At 34.6% G+C, this 23425-nt stretch overlaps 1 protein-coding gene across 15 annotated transcripts in view; it reads left to right on the top strand.

The window, feature by feature from the left end:
- CSNK1G3 (casein kinase 1 gamma 3) overlaps positions 1-23425 on the top strand; it is a 116224-nt gene that overhangs the window by 29993 nt on the left and 62806 nt on the right. For all 15 annotated transcript variants that reach the window (XM_057736536.1, XM_057736517.1, XM_057736474.1 and 12 more), the window contains exons 2-4: positions 2620-3045; positions 15734-15774; positions 21370-21439. In XM_057736536.1, the coding sequence (XP_057592519.1) occupies positions 2868-3045; positions 15734-15774; positions 21370-21439 (289 nt within the window). In that variant the 5' untranslated portion in view covers positions 2620-2867. The remainder of the gene's footprint in view (positions 1-2619; positions 3046-15733; positions 15775-21369; positions 21440-23425) is intronic.

Raw genomic sequence — 23425 nt, 5'->3', positions numbered from 1 at the left:
TCTGTTTTTGTACTTAAAGTTGTTTCTTAGAGACAGCATGTAGTTGCATATTGATTTTTTTATATAGTCTTTTGCCTTTTATGGGGAAAATATGGTCCATTTTCATTATATGTGTTTTTAAATCTATTCTCTTGCTCTTTTCCTTCTGTCTCATACCTCTTATTTCTCTTTTTTTTTTTTGTTTTAATCAAATGTTTATCATTCCACTTTATTTCTTGTATTAACTTTTTAGCTATTGCTGTTGCAATTAGGTTTTAGTGTTTGGTCTAGGTATTACAATATGCATTTTTAACTTGTCATGGGCTACTTAAAATTAATATTGAACTACTTTATTCTTAACAAATGTAAGAATCTTAAAAGAATATAATTCCATTTACTACCTGCTCCTGCCATTTCTGTTGTACATATATTTTACTTCCACATATGTTATAAATGACACTAAGAAATTGTGCTTTAAAGAGTAATTTATCTTTTAAGGAAATAAATACCTACACATTTCCCATTTCTAGTGTTTCTCATTTCTTCTTAAAGTTTCACATTTCTGTCTGGTATTGTGTGATTTAATTAAGCCTAATCGACTATTTAAAAAGTATTTCTTGTTGTGCAAGTGTGCTGGTGACTAATTCTTAGCTTTCTTCATCTGAAAATGACTTTCTTTCACTTTCAGTTTTAAAGACTAATTTTATTGGATGTCACATTCTGGGTTGATAGTTCTTTTCCTCCTTTCATTGCTTTGAACATACTTTCCCATTTTGTTTTGGGTCTGCATGGTTTCTAATAAGAAGTTAGTTAGAAGTTTACCTGCGTGTCATGTAGTTTTTCTCTGCTTTCAAGATTTTCCCTTTATTTTTGGGTTTTTGCACTTTGACATACCTAGGTTTACTTTTCTTTGTATCCATCCTTTATGGAATTGCTGAGTTTCCTCATTTTGTAGGTTAATGTTTTTCAATGAATTTGGGAAAGTTTCAACCATTATTTCTTCAAATATTTTTTTCTGCTCCATTCTCTTTCTTTAATGTAATAGGACTTTAACAGCTATTTAGTCTTTTTGAAGCCCTGTCTTCTAATTTCATTATCAGGGTCATCTTGGAGTCTGTTTCCTTTGATGGCTTTCTTTCCTGGCTGCACATAACCTTTACTGCTTATTTTCATGTCTGGTAATTTTTAATTGTATGCTGGACATTATGAATTAAACATTGTTGAAAGTCTTTTTTTTTTTCCTCTGTCTTTTTAAGTATATCAAGTTTCATTCTGGAATGTAGTTAGTTTAATTGTAGGCGTTCTTCATCCTATCTAGGCTTGGTTTTAGGCATTAGTTGGGCCAGTCTAGAGTAGTCCTTACTCTAGGGTATGGTCCTTTCTCTTAAGACTTGGTCTTTCTGATATCTCAGCTAAATTCTGGGATATCAATGAGGTTCCTGCACCATGACTAGGTAGGAACTTTAAGATATTTTAGCACTGTACAGCCTTTAGTATATTCATTCTTTATTTAACCCCATAGTGGCCTTTGTCTGCTAGTCTAGCTTCTTCCCTGTTACCTGCTATCCCTAAAACTGTACAGTGCCTCACCTTCAGTATTGTCCTGCAAATTCCACTAGCTTCAACAGCCCCAAACTCTGATCTGTGATCATTGTGCATTACCTGAGCCTCCATTTTCCTGTGCTGTTGTCAGAAAATTGTCCCTAGCTGGAGATCTTGGGTGAAGGTGGAATTCACCTTCTCTGTTTCTATTTTCTCTTGTATTGGCTATTATCCAATGCCTGAGAACAGGTGCTTCATGTTTTGTGCAGTTTCATAATTATTTACAGCAAGAGGGGAAGTTCAGTATCAGTTACTCTGTTATAGCTGGAAAAAGAGTAAACAGTGTATGTAAAACTGATTCAGTTTTACTTATACCAAACAGATGCTTATAGTTTCATCTGCAATATTAAGAGTATGGCAAATATAATAAGAAACTGTATAAATAGATAGGTGTTAGGAATAATTGCATGTTTGGTGGGTTGCTAAAAATTAATCAGAAAATATTATTTATTTCAACCCTTGTTATGATTGCTCCATTCCCGTGTATAGTTATGAGTAACATATACTTAATGGGTAATAATATTTGAATAAGTGAAGATCAAATGAGAATGTATATTTGAAAAGCCTTTGAAAATTATTAAGTGTATGAACATGTGGAAAATATTTTTATTAAAATCTTTTACTGATTTGTAATATGTATTCTCTTTTTTTCTGCTTTTAAATTGAAAATCTTATATTGACTTATTGGAATTCTTTGAGTTTTTTTTTTAATTGAGATGATTCTAAGTTGGAAGGTCTAGGTTAGTGAATGTATATTGGCTTATGAAACACTTAATACATTTTATTAGTACTTATAAATACTTTTATTTATTTTTTAAAAGTAACCAAATCCCTGATTTCTTTGTTTGGTTTTGTTTTCGTGATCCCTTTGGTATTAAAGTATAGGAATAAAGCGTAATGATTGAGAGTCTACTGAGGTTTGATCTCAGTGGGCATCAACAAATAGTAATAGTCCAATGCCTAAACTTACGTTATTAATTTCCCAAACATGTTTTCTAATTCTCTAAGTTGACTAATTTTCTTTTCTTACTATTCTAGCTCACTATCAATATCATCCCACATCATTGAAAAGATAATTTTGAAGACATGTTTTGCTGAAAAGACAACTGAGAAAAATTTTACGAATGGGATGAACACGCACCAGTTAATTGACTACCTACTGCAGTTTGAATGTTAACATTATCCACCTGGTACAGTTACCTAGTGATGTACCTATTTTCACGATACCCTATTTCAGTGTGCTTGTCTTGATTAAAGAATTCAAAGTGGAGTACCGCAAACTTGATATGGATAATAAAAAGAAAGACAAGGACAAATCAGATGATAGAATGGCACGACCTAGTGGTCGGTCGGGACACAACACTCGAGGAACTGGTTCTTCATCCTCTGGAGTTTTAATGGTTGGACCTAACTTTAGAGTTGGAAAAAAAATTGGATGTGGGAATTTTGGAGAATTACGATTGGGTAAGACTATTTTGTTTATTCCATAATGTTGAGAGCATTTTTTAAAATGAAAGATAGTTTTTAATGAAATGATTTAGTTACTTGTTTAGTTGTTCAATTGTTGTGGTAATTTTAAAGAATATAGATGTTAGGAATTTCTTATGTACTTCTGTTTTCATTTGTGAGTAATTCCCTAGTATAACAATGTCTCTTTACTTGAGATTAACCATACAGAATATGATAAAAAAGAAAGCCAATTAAAAAGCCCCAGCAAACTGGAATTGACACCAGCAAAGCCTTTGCAATGTATTTTTTAGGAATGATATTTAGGCTACTTTTTCTGATTTGAAAACATTTAGTAACTGGTTATTTTAGGAGGATATATATGGCTTAAAGTCAAGGTAATATACTGAAACTGCATCAAAAATCAGTGAAATTTACAGTGCTGTAATTTATTCTCCACTTCCCCCAAGTATATCCAGGGTGATTTAGGAATCTGTATTCTTAACAAGGGACACAAAATACTGACTCAGTTTATTCTTATAATCATGTAAGTTTGGGAAACATTGATCTAATTTAACCTCCTAACTCTACATTTAAGGCATTTGAAACTCAGTGAGGGAAGGTTTCTTACCAGATGTCACATAGCAATTTAACGATGGACTCATGATCCAAATCTACATTTTTAACTCCTTGTGCAGTAAAGATGTGGCTGTCTTTATTGAAGAGAAACAAAAAGGAGGGCAGCACAGTTTTATGGGAGTCAATATTGAGGTACCTTGAGGGCTCTTTGGTCAATGCACCAGCAAGAGTGTAAACTTTGGAAATAAAAAGAAAAAATTTGGCTTCACAATTTCCATTAGATTCAACCCTGGTGTTAGAAATATATGCAATTGTAGGTTCATCTACTCAACTGCTTCTCCTTTTCATCTTGTAAAACACTCTAATTTGTAGTTATTCCTTCATTTTATTACTGTTTTATGTTGTTAATGTACATTAAATCTTTGAAGCAAGCCAGTAAAAGGCAATGACATATTTTGTACATAGCTGTTAAATGATGTGTCTGACAGACTTTTCTTCATTTTAGTAGGGACTCAAGTATTTGAAAGGGTGCATGTTTTACATTTTACTTTTTGGAGGATATTGAATTAGATATTTTGAAATTCTTAAACTGTCTCTGATTTTGGCATTAGAAAAAAAAAACAGGTTATTTACTTGTCCAGCCTTGAACTGTTATACATCCATCTATCCATTCAGAATTTATTGCATGTCTACAGTATTAATGTATGAGGCATAATTAAGCACTGATGATACACTAGAAAAACATAAAAATTGTCTCTGCCATTATGGAACACGTAAGTCATTTACCCATGTGGGGCTTCATATTTCTCAACTGTAAAATGGGTTTTTTTCCACTTCCTAAATTATTGTGAAGATTAAATTTAGATAACAGTATAAAAGGACCAGCACTATACTTGCATATTTTAGAACAATAATTGTTCTGCTCCATTAAAAGATATCAAGATATTTGTTCTTAATTAAAATTATAGCATGTTGTGTGTATATTTACTTAAATTTATTTATATAAATTCATTTTATAGCTATATATTATGTCATATATATTAGTACTTTATCTGTCACTCTTTTTGTATATGACTGTAATATCATAGTACTTTGGCATTTTTAATTCAAAATTGGTTTCATATAATTTATTTCAAAATAACTACATATATGTGTGTGTATGTATGTGTATATGTGTGTGTGTATGTGTGTGTGTGTTTGTGTGTGTATACACACAAAACAGTCTAGTGGAACATTTTAACCAGGGCAATATGAGAAACCATATGTGCTCATATATACTGAAACTATATATGCTATGTACTGAAAAAACAGCAAAATAACCCTTTCTTTGCAGTCTGTAGATAAGCAGGAATAGGCATTAGATGGTTTATTAGTCCATCCATCAATCCATCCATCTATCATCTATTTATCTATCTGTATCTAAACTATCTGTGGGTTTTTATTATATATTTGTGTACATTTATTTATTTAAATGCATCATCTATACATGTAGCTGTGTTTTATAAATACTTATGATAACATGTAACATATATACTTGCAGAACTAATTTAATCATATTTTTCTTTCTTGATAGACTACTAAGTAAAGGGACGTTTTATTCCTTTATTTTAAAGGTCCCAAGTGATTTCTCTGTACAGAAAAAGTTGTTATAAGTATCATTCTTTCTATACCTGGATAAACACACTAATTTTAAAAGCTAGTTTGAATTCTTAAAGTGCTTTCTTTAAAACCATGTTAATAGACATTTGATTTCTGGCACTGAAATTTTTGTGATTAGTATTGGGTAAAAAAGAATATAAGGTATATATGTTACAGGTAAGTGATTTTCAACAAAGATGCTATTAGCATTTTGGGCTGGACAGTTGTTTTCTTTTTTGTTTTTTTTTGTAGAGGACTGTCCCATACATTGCATGGTGTTTAGAACTTCAGACCTCTTGAGCACTAAATGGGAGTTGCATCTCCAGATGCAACCCCAAATGCCCTCCCCCACCCCACCTGCCATTTCTAAATGCCCCAAGGAGAGACACTATTACCCTTTGTTGAAAGTACTCTTATAATTACTTTAAAAAGAGAAAGATGGCATTAAAAATTGGCTTTGAGATTTAAAAAAAAATAAACTTTTAAAATAATCTAAAATTAAATTTAAGTAGATGTATTTACTGTCATTTTTATCTGTATTTTTAATTATAAATGATGAATTGATATGTTTTTAGTTTCATTTTATCTTTGTATTGGTGGTAAGGCTTGCATCCTGCTGTGTGTTAGATGTATTTCTAGGTTAGACAGTCAACCAAAACCCCTAGAAATGTCTTTAACAGACACTGAATGAGACAAAATAAAGCTAGCTAAAATGTGGGGTTATGTTGTATATACTTTTTATTTTCCTATGGTGCTTTAACATCTGAAAAAGAGCTTTCTGGTCAACCATATTTCAATTTAAAAAAAGAAATATCTGAGGTGAGACCTCTTACTGCAGATGTATTCCAGAATGTATGGAATACCTTTCTGCTTTATAGTCCAGCTAATATAACATTGCTTTAATAATAAACCAAAAAAAACCCTCAAAACCTTTTTAGCTGTGGAGAGGCTGCTCCTTTTCAGGCTAGCCAGTTCTTTTTTTTTTTTTTAAATTTATTTATTATTTTTTGGGGGTACACCAAGTTCAATCATCTGTTTTTATACACATATCCCCGTATTCCCTCCCTTCCTTGACTCCCCCCCTCCTCGAGTCCCCCCCACCCTCCCCGCCCCAGTCCTCTAAGGCATCTTCCATCCTCGAGTTGGACTCCCTTTGTTATACAACAACTTCCCACTGACTATCTATTTTACAGTTGGTAGTATATATATGTCTGTGCTACTCTCTCGCTTCGTCTCAGTTTCCCCTTCACCCCCGCCCCCTCCCATACCTCGAGTTCTCCAGTCCATTCTCTGTATCTGCATCCTTGTTCTTGTCACTGAGTTCATCAGTACCATTTTTAGATTCCGTATATGTGAGTTAGCCAGTTCTTAAAGATAGCAAAGGACTCAATTGGGAGCATGACTTTGATCTGCAGACTACCCAATCCAGAGTCATACCTCCTCTGTATGGCCCATACACTCCAGGAGGCAATCTTCCTCTTCCTTAGATCATCCCATGGCCAAGTACAAGACAACTAGAGACTGCTCACCAAAGTAGCTAGTCCTAAACTGTTAACCCTGCCCTGCCTTGCCTTTCCTGCAGAAACAGCAGTAAAGGCCTTGGCCTAAGCTCTTCCCTTGCTCCTGTCTTCTACCACCTGACGAAAACATGATGCTGCTTCTGTGACCCGCTTTCTAGGACCTAGAGTATAATTAACTTTGTTTTCCTTAGCTTCTTCTGTGTTGCCTCTTGTGGCTGTGCCTGACTGACTATCACGCAGAGGAACATAGAACAAGGCTGTTATATATTGCTTTATGAATTACCATTATCTGAAATAAGATATTGTAAATTTTGATATAATTAGGTAGACTACAGGAGTTTTCATAACTTCTTTTATTTTTGTTTATTCTCCTCTTGTTCCTGAATAGCTTATAACTCTTCTTAATTTATTGTTTATATTTAAGAATTGTTTTGTTGAAAATTCTGCTGGCCTTACAGTATATATCAAATAATATACAGATTTGAGTGGATTCATCATTTTTTTTTATTGATTTTCTGCTTTTACTAACTGAAGCTTAAAACTTATCTGAGAAATGTAATAATAAGGAGTAGACTGTGATGCTATAACAAAGGAATTCTAGAATATAGTGGTAGGCAAAATAGTTTCTTTTTCACATAACACAGACCAGAAGGACATCATCCAGGGCTGTCAGAATATCTCTGCATCCTCAATATGTGGCTTCAGTCTCAGTGTGTAAATAGTTTACTCCAGTTGTTGCTGTCTCCCAGCCAGCCAGCAAGAAGAATAAAAAGGGCCAGAAGAGCACATGTTCATTCTTGGAAGTGGGGAGTGACATACCTTAACATCGACTCGTATCTAGAACTTAATCACATGGCTGCACCAAGCTGATAAAAGAGACTAGAAATGTAGTCTAGCTGGACAACCATTTTAAACTTGCACATTCTATTATTATGAAAGGGAAACAGGGATTTTTTTTGGTTAATTAGTAATCCCTGATATAAACATATATGTAGTTTCTGTAGAACATAGTTTTATAATAATGACCACCCAAATACCATAAAATTGATAAAACCATTTTTTCAAGTTCAGTATGACACAAAGCTATATTGGAAATGTCTTTTGAAGTTGGATTAAAACATTAGTTAACTGGAACTAGTCTGCTTGGAGCCTTCTCTTAACTGCATTCCCTTCATCCATACAGACTGAAAATGAGGGGATGGAAAAAGATATTCCATGCAAATGGAAATCAGAAGAAAGCTGGAGTAGCGATACTCATATCAGATAAAATAGACTTTAAAATAAATGTTATAAGAGACAAGAAAGGACACTACCTAAAGATTGAGGGATCCATCCAAGAAGAAGGGATAACAATTATAAAAATATATGTACGCAATATAGGAGCACCTCAATACATAAGGCAAATGCTAACAACTATGAAGGAGGAAATCGACAGTAACACAATCATAGTGGGAGACTTTAACACCCCACTTACACCAATGGACAGATCATCCACACAGAAAATTAATAAGGAAACATAAGCTTTAAATGATACAATAAATCAGCTTGATTTAATAGATATCTATAGGACATTACATCCAAAAACAGCAGATTACACATTCTTCTCAAGTGCACATGGAACATTCTCCAGGATCACATTTTGGGTCATAAATCAAGCCTTGGTAAATTCAAGAAAATTGAAATTGTATCAAGCATCTTTTCTGACCACAATGCCATGAGATTAGAAATCAGTTACAGGAAAAAAACACAAACACGTGGAGGCTAAACAATACACTACTAAATAACCAAAAGATCACTGAAGAAATCAAAGAGGAAATCAGAAAATACTTAGGGATAAATGACAATGAAAACACAACGATCCAAAACCTGTGGGATGCAGCAAAGGCAGTTCTAAGAGGGAAGTTTATAGCGATACAATCCTACCTCAAGAAACAGGAAGAATCCCAAATAAACAATCTAACCTTACACCTAAAGAAACTAGAGAAAGAAGAGCAAACAAAACCCAAAGTGTGTAGATGGAGAGAAATCATAAAGATCAGAGCAGAAATAAATGAAATAGAGACAAAGAAAACAATAGCAAAAATCAATAAAACTAAAAGCTGGTTCTTTAAGAAGATAAATAAAATCGATAAACCTCTAGCAAGACTCATCAAGAAAAAGAGGGAGAGGACTCAAATCAATAAAATTAGAAATGAAACAGGAGAAGTTACAACGGACACCACAGAAATAAAAAGCACTATAAGAGATTACTACAAACAACTGTATGCCAATAAGATGGACAACATGTATGAAATGGACAGATTTTTAGAAAGGTATAAACTTCCAAGACTGAATCAGGAGGACATAGAAAATATGAACAGACCAATCACAAGTACGGAAATTGAGGCTGTGATGAAAAATCTCCCAACAAACAAAAGTGCAGGACCAGATGGATTCACAGGTGATTCTATCAAACATTTAGAGAAGAGCTAACACCCATCCTTCTCAAACTCTTCCAAAAAATTGCAGAAGAAGGAACACTCCCAAACTCATTTTATGAAGCCACCATCACCCTGATACCAAAACCAGAGAAAGATACCACAAAAAAAGAAAACTACAGACCAATATCACGGATGAATTTAGAGGCAAAAATCCTCAACAAAATACTAGCCAACAGAAGCCAACAACACATTAAAAGGATCATACACCACGACCAAGTTTGGTTTATCCCTGGAATGCAAGGATTCTTCAATATATGCAAATCAATGTGATACACCACATTAACAAACTGGAGGATAAAAACCACATGATCATCTCACTAGATGCAGAAAAACCTTTTGACAAAATTCAACACCCATTTATGATAAAAACTCTCCAGAAGGTGGGCATAGAGGGAACCTACCTCAACATAATAAAGGACATATATGATAAACCCACAGCAAGCATCATTCTCAATGGTGAAAAACTGAAAGCATTCCCTCTAAGATCAGGAACAGACAAGGATGTCCACTCTCACCACTACTATTCAACATAGTTTTGGAAGTCTTTGCCACAGCAATCAGAGAAGAAAAAGAAATAAAAGGAATCCAAATTGGAAAAGAAGAAGTAAAACTGTCACTGTATGCAGATGACATGATACTACACATAGAAAATCCTAAAGATGCCAAGAGAAAACTACTCGAGCTAATCAATGCATTTGATAAAGTTGCAGGATACAAAATTAACAAAGAGAAATCTCTTGCATTTCTATACACCAACAATGAAAGATCAGAAAGGGAAATTAAGGAAACAATCCCTTTCACCATTGCAACAAAAAGAATAAAATACCTAGGAATAAACCTAACCAAGGAGGTAAAAGACCTGTACTCAGAAAACTGTAAGACACTAATGAAATAAATCAAAGAAGGTACAAGAAGATGGAGAGACATACCATGTTCTTGGATTGCAAGAATCAACATTGTGATAATGACTATTACCGAAAGAAATTTACAGATTCAGTGCAATCCTGATCAAATTACCAATGGTGTTTTCACAGAAGTAGGACAAGAAATTTTATGATTTGTATGGAAATGCAAAAGACCCTGAATAGCCAAAGCAATCTTGAGAAGGAAAGATGGAGTTGGTGGAATCAGGCCTCCCGACTTCAGGCTATACTACAAGGCTACAGTGATCAAGACAGTATGGTACTGGCACAGAAACAGAAATATAGATCAATGGAACAGGATAGAAAGCCCAGAGATAAACTACCGTCAACTAATCTATGACAAAGGAGGCAAGGATATACAGTGGAGAAAAGGCAGCCTCTTCAATAAGTGGTGCTGGGAAAACTGGACAGCTACATGTAAAAGAATGAAATTAGAACACTTCCTAACACCATACATAAAAATAAACTCAAAATGGATTAAAGAGCTAAATGGAAGGCCAGACACTATAAAACTCCTACAGGAAAACATAGGAAGAACACTCTTCGACGTAAATCACAGCAAGATCTTTTCTGATCCATCCCCTAGAGTAATGGAAATAAAAACAAAAATAAATAAGTGGGACCTAATGAAACTTCAGAGCTTCTGCACAGCAAAGGAAACTATAAGCAAGATGAAAAGACAGCCCTCAGAATGGGAGAAAATATTTGCAAATGAATCAACAGACAAAGGATTAATCTCCAAAATATATAAACAGTTCATCCAGCTCAATATCAAAAAAACAAGCAACCCAATCAAAAAATGGGCAGAAGACCTAAATAGGCATTTCTCCAAAGAAGACATACGGATGGCCAAAAGGCACATGCAAAGCTGCTCAACATCACTAATTATTAGAGAAATGCAAATCAAAACTACTATGAGGTATCACCTCACACAGGTTAGAATGGGCATCATCAGAAAATCGACAAACAGTAAATGCTGGAGAGAGTGTGGAGAAAAAGGAACGCTCTTACATTGCCTGTGGGAATGTAAATTGATACAGCCACTGTGGAAAACAGTATGGAGGTTCCTTGCAAAACTAAAAATAGAACTACCACATGACCCAGCAGTCCCACTACTGGGCATATACCCAGAGAACACCATAATTCAAACAGACACATGCACTCCAGTGTTCATTGCAGCACTATTTACAATAGCCAGGACAACGGAAGCAACTTAAATGTCCATCAACAGATGAATGGATAAAGAAGATGTGGTACATACATACAATGGAATATTACTCAGCTGTAAAAAGCAATGAAACTGGGACATTTGTAGAGACATGGATGGACCTAGAGACTGTCATACAGAGTGAAGTGAGTCAGAAAGAGAAAAACAAATGTTGTATATTAACACAGATGTGTGGACTATAGAAAAATGGTACAGATCAACCGGTTTGCAAGGCAGAAAGAGAGACACAGATGTAGAGAACAAATATATGGACACCAAGTAGGGAAAGTGGGGAGGGTTGGGGGGGGGAATGAATTGAGAGATTGAGATATCTGTTTGTGCACTCTAAATATATGCTGTTTATGGTAAAAAATAAAAAAAATAAAAAGTTAAAAAAAAACACAATTGTTTCTTTATCGGACACCAGTTCCTCAAGATTAAGTTTTTCATTGTACTATTAAATTATTCACTACAGGCTTACTAGAGGAAGCCTACAATTTTATACATAATGTATTCTTGAAATATATATATGAAGGCATATCTAAATGCTGAACTAATTGGCTAAAATATATGTTTTCTAAAAGGTTTTTATATTTATGAGCTCAATGGGTATCTGACTACAGCCTAGCATTCACCACTTTAGGTACTCCTGTTGAGCTTTATCTTTGTGATAAGTGTGATGGGTTTATGAGACTTATGTTATTTAGGCATTAGAATGAAGGCTTTTTATTGCACTCATTTTGATAAAATAAGGACAAAAACTCAGAAAAGCATTATAACATTTATATGAACAAACACTGCTGTACAGTGGTGGCAGTGGTTCTAGGTATTTTTGCCATAACAAACTTTGCTGCAAGCAGTTTTGTTTTGCCATATGATTCATTGGCCATAAGGCAGTTTTGCTGTAAAGGTAAAATAACTGATTTACAATTTGGTTTCAATGCTGTAAAAGATACAATAACTGGTTGACAGTTTGGTTTGACAGTTTGGTTTTGACTGGTTGACAGTTTCACTTCTCCACTGACACAGTGCTTTCATTTTTTTTTTTTTAATTTTAATTTTTTTTTTATATTGGCGTATAGTTGATTTACAATGTTATGTTTCAGGTGTACAGCAATGTGATTTAGTTATACATAATCTATTCTTTTTCAGATTCTTTTCCATTATAGGTTATTATAGAGTATTGATAGAATTCCCTGTCCTTGTGGATTACTTATTTTATATATAGTAGTGTGTATATCCCAACTTCCTAACCTCCTTATATAAATCTTAGGCCTCATGATGGTCTAAATAGCAACAAGTAGATGTTGTAGTCTTAAATAGTGAGTGAAACAACTGCATATATTGACTTGATAGAAAATACAATGATAAGCAAACTTACTGGAGGTATGAAATAAGAGAATGAAAATCCAGATTGCATACCATAGTAGAAAATGAAAACACCACTTTGCATTTCCTTCAGTGAATTCAGTCATCCCTGCCACATGTCAAACCAACAGCTTACCAAGCTATAGCAGATATAAAGAGGCAGCTAGTAACTCACAGTAGTCATCCAGAGTATTAATTGTTAGTTCTTTGGCTAATTTAGATACAACAGCTTGCTCTCTAATGCCATCTTTATCGGATTTATCATGCAATATTAGACGTTGGAGGTAAAAGAAGAATCAAGCTTTTCCTATCCCCCATAAAGAGATGGTTATATGATTCCTAATGAGTGTAAGTTTCTTGAAAATGGTGAAAATTTTTGCTTTTTGATAGTGGAGAACATGATGGAGACAGAATTTTTGTATTTGGTTCAGGATCTGGCTTAGATGATTTGGTAACACATAGAGACTGGGCATGTGATGGAACATTTAAATGTAGTCCAGAGATTTACTACCAGTTATATAGGTTACATATATTGATAATAAATAGGAGCATCCTTTGAGTTTTCATTTTGTTTCCAGGGAAATCTGGAGAGACTCAGAGCAAATTTATTTATAATGTGGAGAACTTAGGTCCAACATGAGATCCTGAATTCTTGATTGACTTTGACAAAGGAAGTATCACCTTTTCTCAGATATACCATAATACAGCTGTAATCATGAATCTGTGTACATTTTAAATTTGTTTATTTTTTATTTTTTTATTGGCTGCATTGGGTCTTCATTGCTGTGCATGGGCTTTCTCTGGTTGCAGCAAGCAGGGGCAACTCTTTGTTATGGTGTGCGGGCTTCTCATTGTGGCTTCTCTTGTAGCACATAGGCTCGAGGTGCATAGGCTTCAGTAGTTGTGGCAGGTGGGCTCAATAGTTGTGGCTTGTGGGCTCTAGAGTGCAGGCTCAGTAGTTGTGGCACATGAACTTAGTTGCTCCATGTGATGTGGAATCTTCTCAGACCAGGGATCAAATCTGTGTCCCCTGCATTGGCAGGCGGATTCTTAACCACTGTACCACCAGGGAAGTCCTACATTTTAAATGTATTCATGTATTTTTTTGTATTTTCATTTTTCACAATAAAATCTTCTTAAAATTTAAAATTTTTTTTTATTTTTTAAAATTGATTGATTTTATTGGCTGTGTTGGGTCTTTTTTGCTTTGCGTGGGCTTTCTTTAGTTGCAGTGAGTGGGGGCTACTCTTTGTTGTGGTGCGTGGGCTCCTCATTGCCGTGGCTTCTCTTGTTGTGGAGCACAGGCTCTAGCTGCATGGGCCTCAGTAGTTGCAGCACATGGGCTCAATAGTTGTGGCTCACGGGCTCTAAAGCGCAGGCTCAATAGTTGTGGCGCACAGGCTTAGTTGCTCCGCGGCATATGGGATCTTCCTGGAGCAGGGATTGAACCCGTGTCCCCTGCATTGGCAGGTGGATTCTTAACCACTGCGCCACGAGGGAAGCCCCCAGAGTAAAATCTTTAAAAGACTTTGTTACTAGTTTTTCATGTGTCATTGTGTCCTTTTTAATGTTCATTTTTTGTTTTATTTTCGTTGTTTTATCTTTTCCGGCAAAATTGCCTTAAGGGCGATTAGTTGTGCTGCGAAACTGCTTGTGGCAAAGATTCTTATGGTGAAAATACTGCTTACTGTGACAACATATCCAAGACTGAAATTTTGCTTAGAAGTTTTGCTGCTATTCATTAGCTAGTATATAAAATGAAGTTAGGAGTATTATGTTGGAAAAATCACGTGTGTGACAGTTGTATGATTACCTATTCTGTGTTAAGTAGCCAGTGTGACCAGGGCCAGCTACTATCACAGTTAAAAACAATGATCATTGTTCTGTTTTTCTTCCTATAAAAATAGTACATGCTTATTGAAAGAATACTGGAAATTCAGAAATCAAATATTGTTCTTTTTTTTATTCTTTTAACTGTACTTGTAAAGAAGCACATTAATTTCTGTATCAGATTATGTTCATATACTTAATTCTCTGTAGTATTTTACTTGAACTACAGATGTTGACCCCTTGGAATTTTCTAGATTATTTTCAACTTGCTGGTGCTAGTGATTACTGTAATTCATTTAAATTCTTTACATATTAATTATATTAAATCTTTATTCTGATTTGTCTTTTACCTGTTCTTTGTATATAATAGATTTTTTTTGATTTACAAAAGTTTAAAATATTTTATGCTGTCTGTATAAAATTTTCTGATCTTTTACTCTTTTTCCATTTATTTTTAATGCTCAAAAAGACTTCTATATCCTGGCCTGAGAAAAATTTTTTCTTGTTTTATGGCTTATATCTAACTCTTAAAATATCTGAAATTTAATTTGATTATAAGGTGAGTTGCTAATAACCCTTCTTCCCCTCAAAGTAATTAACTAGTTTGTCGGAGCCAATTTATTGAATAATACTTTAAGATTTTTATTTTATTCTAAATGTATTCTAGATTTTTTCTATATATTTGATCTATTTGATAGATTACATATGAGCCCTATTAAGATAACATCCCATAATAATGAAAGATTTAAAATGAGGTGGTGATTGAGAAAGGAATTTTGTACTCCTGTTTCTATATACGGTTCTGGTTTTGAAATTTAGTTTAGCATGTGTTTGCCAATTGATTACTTTCTAAATTGTATACAGTATTCCAACAAAATAAGAATTTTTCAATTTTTTTAATAAATGGGCTAAAGTATTTATTAGTATTACTTTCTACTCTGAATCCTAGTGAAATACTAAATTTATTGAGTTGATTATAAATTTAAATATTTCTTTGTTATTGAGATTTCTGCTAAATAGTTGGAAGCAAAAACCTATGTTTCATTTAAATGTGTTATGTGCTTCCTCCCCCCCCCCCGGAGTACAGGAGTACAGTTTTACATCATATATCTTTAAAAATTCATTGCTGATAGAATCTGACATTTTTCTTTCTTTTTCAAGGGAAAAATTTATACACAAATGAATATGTGGCAATTAAACTGGTAAGTTCACATTTCTTATTTTTCTTTATTTTCTTGTTATTTAATGATTAAGTTGCATTTTCACTACTTTTTTTTTCATATCATTTATAACTTGAGGGTTTATTGGGAAAGTGGTAAGCATAACTGATCTTTTGTTATTAATCTCCTAGCATCATCATGCCCCTCAGGTGTATGATAATGTATATATGATATCTTTGTCTTTCTGTGTTACAAAAACTTAATCCCTTTACTTTGGCAGCATTATAGAATTGAATTTTTAAAATTTGGCACTATTTTGAATTTAAGGAAGCTGGCGTATTGGCATTTTTAGTTAAATAAAAGTTAGAATGCAAGATTTTTCTTCCTGATCCAAACATTTGGAGAAAAGTGTCCTTAGTATTCAGGATTACATTATTTGAAAATGTATTTCCAGGTACCTTCCAAAATCTCCTTTTCAGAAATGCTTGATGTGGGTGGAGGATAGCCAGGCAAGCAAACTCCCATGGGACTATTTTAAAGAACTACATGTGCCTGGTATGACAGCTATATGGCAGCTCTTTTTTTGAATACTTGGGATCTGGGATTTTTTATAAGACATAACTTTCTGCTGGCACAACTTTTCTATCTGGTTTCCGAGCCAGGTTTCCCTGAGGTTGAGCATGGCTTGGTTTTCCCAGCCTGGCTGCCAGTCTCAAATCTTGTCTCTGCCAATGTAACCACTCTTAATTAGGGTAATGTGACCGTAATATAGAAGGAGAGACTATTGGAGGAAGAGGCAAGTGGTGGAAATTAAAAAAAAAACAAAATAAAACAAAACAAAACTTTTGGGATGAGATAGAAAACTGTGCTACTTAATTTTTTTTAAAGGTGTTTATTGGAGTATAATTGCCTTACACTGTTGTGCCAGTTTCTACTGTACAACAAAGTGAATCAGCTGTATTTGTACATATATCCCCATATCTCCTCCCTCCTGTGACTCCTTCCCACCCTCCCTATCCCACCTCTTTAAGTCATCACCAATCGAGTTGATGTGCTACTTAATTTTAAGGATCTTTGTGAGTGCAAACCAAGTTTCACTGTAACAAATGTTTATATTTTTACTGGGAAATAAAAATGCACAGTAGGGTTGTGGTACTACCAGGAGAGACTGGCTGGCTGACATGTGAGTGGGTATGGCATTTACCTAGCATGACTTCACCTAGGTTTAAGTTCTGGTCCTTGACTTTATGATAGAAAATCTGGTTAGGTTGTCTCATTAAGATTGTCACTGTTAAACAGAAGTGGATTCAGAGTATTAATCATTTCATGCAATCACGGAAGCTCTCAGAGGTGTAAATATATAGGAAGAGTTAATTTCTAACTTATAGTGAGGTATTTTACTATTATGGGTCCAGAATGCCCACATCAGTATAAATAATATATTTTCTTTCTGTAGGCTGATCTACGTAGAATGCTAAGTTAAAATTATAAGATTCCCTCCTGAGTGTGAAATCCAGACAAGGGAGATTAGTTTGTGTGATTCACAATAGGGAGGCCCAGGATGCAGGGAATGGGCACTGCTGACTTTCTTCCTTTAGATTTCTTTCTTTTCCTATGTTCTAAACCAGTGGTCTAGGATCTGGATGTTGTATAGTGTTGGGAGTTGGGGTGGCACACAAGGATGGAAGTGTGGCAACACCCATATTCTGTGCTATTGATGGCCTGTAGTGAGTAAGTAGCTCCACTCATGGGAGCATGTGAATGATATTTAACTGATAATGTTAGGGCAAATAAACTGTTGTGTCAAAATAGGAGCCACTGTAGGCTGACCTTTACTTGTCCATTTCAGTCATTAACTGGTAACCCTTAAGTCCTGTTATTTTCAGATTTGGAACTTGTTTAACCTATTGACATCTTTGATGCCTCAGTAAACACGTATTATATCATCTTTTAGCCTTCTTATGTATACATACGTAAGTCACTTTTTTTAGTTTACCTTCATGCCATATCACTTTCTTCTTCTGGGGAGGCGGGGGCACACATTCTTTCTTTGCTCTGATTTGTCCCTTTTTAAAGCACAGTGATCAGCACTACTTAAAATAATTGTGGTTATTTGCTATTCTTTGGAGGAACTGGGAATATTTTTGGATCTATATGTGGTATTTTGATGTTGAAGCATGGTAGAGAGTCATGCTTGCCTCAGATTCATCCAAAAAATATATTAGCAGGGCAGAAAATTTTTCACATAAACTGTTGGACCATGGTTTGGTACTTAGTTTACTAAGCATGGGTGTGTGTGTATATATATGTACATATGTATTATATATATATATATAAAATCTCCTTATATATATTTTTTGTATCTTATATGTTTGTTATCTGTTTGTATCTATTGTCTCTGTTTATAGAAGATAACATCATTTTGCTCAGAACCTGCCTTAAAAGTAACCGCTTGAAAATGTTATGTTTGTATACCTTCAGTGCTATCTTATTTTTGTACTTTGGTACAAATAAAGGCATTATTTGATGACATTGGTGTTCGGAGAGCAAACTTCAGTGACTACTTTCAGCTCTGTTATCTCCTACAGAGGTTTTCACATTTATTTAATGTTACCCTAGTCTGTATTGATAGTTTGTTTCAGAGTAATTTGTTAATTTGACCTCAGCCACCACCCTCATATCTTGTTGTTTGTACTTGTATAATAACCTATCGTTCATAAATAATCCTATGGTGAGGTGACTTTTGTTATATGGTGGCACAATAAAATTTTACTGTTAGTAAAGTATTGAAATCAAGTTGAACTGATTGAGCTAAGTTAGATCTATATTTCTGTTTTTACCTAGGGAATATTAGTGATTGAATAAGTTACGTATTTAATTTTACTTGTGATTACCTAAGTGGCATCTTTTATTATATCTTATGTTTATATACTTTTATATAGTTAACTGAAGAATTCCACTATGGAAGGAGCTATTTTAAGTCATATATATGTATATATAAATAAAATGAGAAAGAACATTTTATCCCTCTTTTGTATATGAGGGAGCTGAAAAGTACAAAAAGATTAAGTAACTGGCCAAAGTCTACACAGCTAGAAAGTAGTGAATTTAGGATTCAAACCCAGTACAATTTAGTTTCAGTGCCTGTGCTTTTAACTACCCTACCATCCTGCCTCTCAAGAACTAAGCTGATTGTTTTCTCTTATAATAATCTTTATGATTATAATCGTTCCACTGGGATTTTAAACATTCCTTATCTGAAGTCTTTGTCATTGGTTCTTTAATTATGGTATGTCTTGATATAAATTTCTTTTTAGTTATTCTGTTTGGGATTCTCATTCCTCTTGAACCTCTGGTTTGTCTTTCATCAGTTCTTGCATTTATTTCTTCAGTTGTTGCCTCTGCTCACTTTTCTCGAGACACTTACCAAATGCATATTAGACCTTCTCATTATATTGTCCAGATCTCTAATCTTTTTTCTGTATTTTCTATTTTTCTTCCTTCGTAATGTATTTTTTATAATTTATATAGATGCATTCTATAAAATTTTCTCATTCTTTAGACATTTTTCTATCTATATCCCAGTTTCCAAATTCTCTTTTCTGTTGTGTTAATGTGCTGGTAGATTAGTTTTAAATTTTGGTTATTGTAGTTTTTTTGTACCTCTTGAAGTTTCATTGGTTTTGTTTAAATTTTGTTAGCTTGTTATACTTTCCTGTTGGATCTTGTTCAATTGTCCTGTGTTATTACTCTGTTATAGTTTTGTTTCGTGCAAATATTTTTACACATTTTTAATTTCTTATCTCTTAAATCTATTTTGCTTCTGTTTATGTTCTCTGTGTGTATGTGTGTGTGTGTGTGTGCAAATCTCAAAAACATTATGTCGAGTGAAAAAAGCCAGACACATACATATAAAACATGTATTGTATAATGTCATTTGTGTGGAATCCAGCAAGAGACAAAACAAATCCAGAGGTGATAGAAGTCCAAAAGTGATTATCTCTGAGAGAAGGGTGATGGAAATGCTCTAAAGGTCTTTTGAGTTGGTGGTTGCAGGGATATGTACAGTTTACAAAGCTCATGGGCCTCACACTTAGGAATTGTGTTTTATTGTAAGCTGTACTTCAGTTAAAAATTTAAAAAAATATATTGTTGCTACTATCAGAATTTTCCTATCTCCATTTTTGGTCTTTCTTACTTTTTTGTAATTTCACTTTAACCTAGAACCTTAATATCAGAAATATATAGTTTAGCGGTGAACTCCTGGGAACAGGAGAAATAGAATCAAGGCCACCATTCCCCTAATCATGAATGTTCACAGTATACTTTTTTTTTTCAAAGTCCTGGATCATCTTCACCATCATTATTCTGAATTCTTTTTCTGGAAGGGTACCTGTCTCCTCTTCATTTAGTTGTTTTTCTGGCATTTTATCTTGTCCCTTCATCTGGTACAAAGTCTTTTGCCTTTTCATTTTCTCTTTCTGTGGCTGTGGTTTTCAGTTTCACAAGATGAGATACTGCTGATACTGCTCGATACTGCTGTCTGCCCTCTTGTGGAGGAAGCTGTCTAGGAGGCTGGTGGGTGCTTCCTGATGGGAGGGACTGATGGTGGGTTGGGCTGGGTGGGCGGAGCTCAGTGAAACTTTAATCTGCTTGCCTGCCAGTGAGTGGGGCTGTGTTCCCACCTTGCTGGTTGTTTGGCCTGATGCTACCCAGCACTGGAGCTTACAAGCTCTTTGGTGGGGCTAATGGGGACTCTGGGAGGGCTCATGCCAGTGAGCACTTCCCAGAACCCCTGCTGCCAGTGCCCTCGTCTCCTTGGTGAGCTACAGCTGCCTCCCACCTCTGCAGGCAACCCTCCAACACCAGCAGATAGGTCTGGTTCAGTCTCCTATGGGGTCACTGCTCCTTCCCCCTGGGTCCTGGTGAGCACACTTTTTTGTGTGCCCTGCAAAAGTGGAGTCTCCATTTCCCCCAATCCTGTGGAGGTCCTGCAATCAAATCCCGCTGGCTTTCAAAGTCTGATTCTCTGGGGATTCCTTCTCCCATTGCTGGACCGCCAGGTTAGGAAGCCTGACATGCAGCTCAGAACCCTCAGGACTTCTGCAGTATAACTGTTCTCCAGCTTGTGAGGCACCCACCCAGCATTTATGGGATTTGATTTTAATGCAATTGCGCCCCTCCTACTGTCTCATTGTGGCTTCTCCTTTGTCTCTGGATGTGGGGTGGTTTTTTTGGTGAGTTCCAGTGTCTTTCTGTTGATGATTGTTCAGCAATTAGTTGTAATTCTGGTGCTCTTGCAGGAGGGAGTGAGCGCGCGTTCTCCTACTCCGCCATACTGATTCTCTTGACTGTTCACAGTATACTTTTCTTCAGAATCGAAAATCCTGATATCCCTAATGCTTGATCTAATAGCCACTTAACCTTGTATACATTTATGCATTAATTTATTTTACATTGCACTTAAAGTTGATTATTATCTGGATTTAACCTTAGGGAGACAAAGATGCCTAATAGAGTATTACATCATATGAAAGTTGCCACCAAGATTTATAGCATTTGGAATTGGGGCCTAGTGATATTTTAATAACTTAAATAATTTTTGTTATTGCTTTTTTTTTTTTCCTTTTAAATTAGGAGCCCATGAAATCCAGAGCACCACAGCTACATTTGGAGTACAGATTCTACAAGCAGTTAGGATCTGGAGGTAAAGTCTTATATTAATTTTTAAATTTGTAATAAAATGGATTGTCATGATAATAACTCTGTAGTTTCAAAGAATAGTATGTTAAATTTAGTTAAAATAATCACTTCTTAAGACTATGCTTAGTAGATATTTTCTTACTAGTCTTCCCTTTTTATTTGAAATATGACATTTTTGGAGCTTTTTGTGTTGGTAGTAATATAAGTAGAGAACATTGTAAAAATATTTAATTTGATTACATAGGGCTCATATAGTTTCCAGATTCTTAGCCTTTTTGTTGGTATTATAGTTATTGAAATGACTTCTGACATGGTGCTAGGCTGAAAAATGGCCCCATAATAGATATCCATATCATAATCCTTGGAATCTGTAAGTGTTGGCTTATACTGAAGACTTTGTAGGTATGATTACATTAAGGATCTTGAGCTCGGGAGATTATTCTGGGTTATCTGAGTGGCCCCTAAGTGCAGTCACAAATGTTCTTGTAAAAGAGAGTCAGAGGAACGATTTATGTACACAAAAGAAGAGAAGGCAGAGTGGCTACACAGCCGAAGATTGGAGAGATACAGCCATAAGCCAAGGAATGCTGGCAGCCATGAAGACCTGGTATAGGATTGTCCTATAGAACCTCCTTGGTTCAGCCTGTTGAAACTAATTTCAAATTTCTGGCCTTCAGAACTGTGAGGAAATAAATTTTTGTTATTTTAAGCCACAAGTGTGTAGTAGTTACAGTGGCTATAGGAAATTAATACAGGTATATTTTTATATAAACTCTAAATCTGAGTGAAAATTGATATTTTGTGCCATTGGAAAAAACTACAGAGAAAATTTCCTATTTTATGTTGCATTTACTTTATGTTAACATTTCTCTCAGCTCCATTTTTTCTGTTCACTGCCATTCTACTAACTGTAATGATTTTATATGTACAGTTTCTTACCAAGTAGGGATATTTTGTTTCCCCAGATTTAATAAAATGGAATATTTTCATGTGTCTTTTTTAAGCACGTGTTTACATTCTACTTGGTAGAGTTGTACATTTCTTAATACATTATCAATTTTGCATTCTTTTTTTTTTCCTAAGAGCATACTCTCCAAATGAGTAGTCATTGTGAAGACAATAAGTTGACATTTTATAATAATGTTTTTATCATTATAAACTTCCTATATGCATGTTTAAGTCTTATACAGACGGGCCTCCAGTACTTATCAAAATCATCACTGACAACTGAGATTTAAATGATAAGGGGATACAGCCAATTAAATGTGAAACCATACATGTTAGTTAGGACTTGCAAGTGACAGAAAGCCTTAAGAAGCTAAGTGGAAAAAGAAAAGGAGTTTATTGACTCATGTCTGTAAATTAAGGGAAAAGACTTATCTGTAAGACGTTGCAATACTATTATCAGAGACATTCTTGAATTTGTCTTTATGCTCTGCATTTTTGTGTATGTGTAAGCTTTGTTCTCTGATTGGCCCTTCTTATGAGATGACAGAGGTGCTTACCAACAGCCTAGCTTAGCGATTTTAAAAGTATCTCTTAACTAAAAATTTCAGCAAAAGTTCTAGGACTGAATCTTACTGTCTTATTTTGTGTCTAATGATTTAATCATTGTGAATTTGATTGTCCAGACTTACACCTTGAGCTCATCTCAGGCACTACCTGAAGTTCAGGGACTAAGAATGGGGAGAGTTGGTTGTCTAATGGGAAATTGAGGTGTTACCAGAAGAAGGAAGATTGGATGCTGGGGAGTTAAAGATAAGAGATCTATCTACTTAAGTAGTAAAACTATCATTTGGAAAAGTAGGATTGAATACTTTAATTGGATAAGAATGAATAAGTTAGAGTTTAGGGAGTCATTGAATTGAATACCATGGTGCACTTACTTTTATTATTATATTCTTTACTTTTTTTAACTTTAAAAATTATGTCAGGGATAGTAATAATAAAATGAAACATACATCTTTTAGCATTTGAATGCCAAAGGGAT

The sequence above is a fragment of the Hippopotamus amphibius genome, chromosome 1 (genome assembly GCF_030028045.1).
Source record: "Hippopotamus amphibius kiboko isolate mHipAmp2 chromosome 1, mHipAmp2.hap2, whole genome shotgun sequence".
NCBI lineage: Eukaryota > Metazoa > Chordata > Mammalia > Artiodactyla > Hippopotamidae > Hippopotamus > Hippopotamus amphibius.
This window is presented reverse-complemented; position numbering and strand designations above follow the sequence as displayed.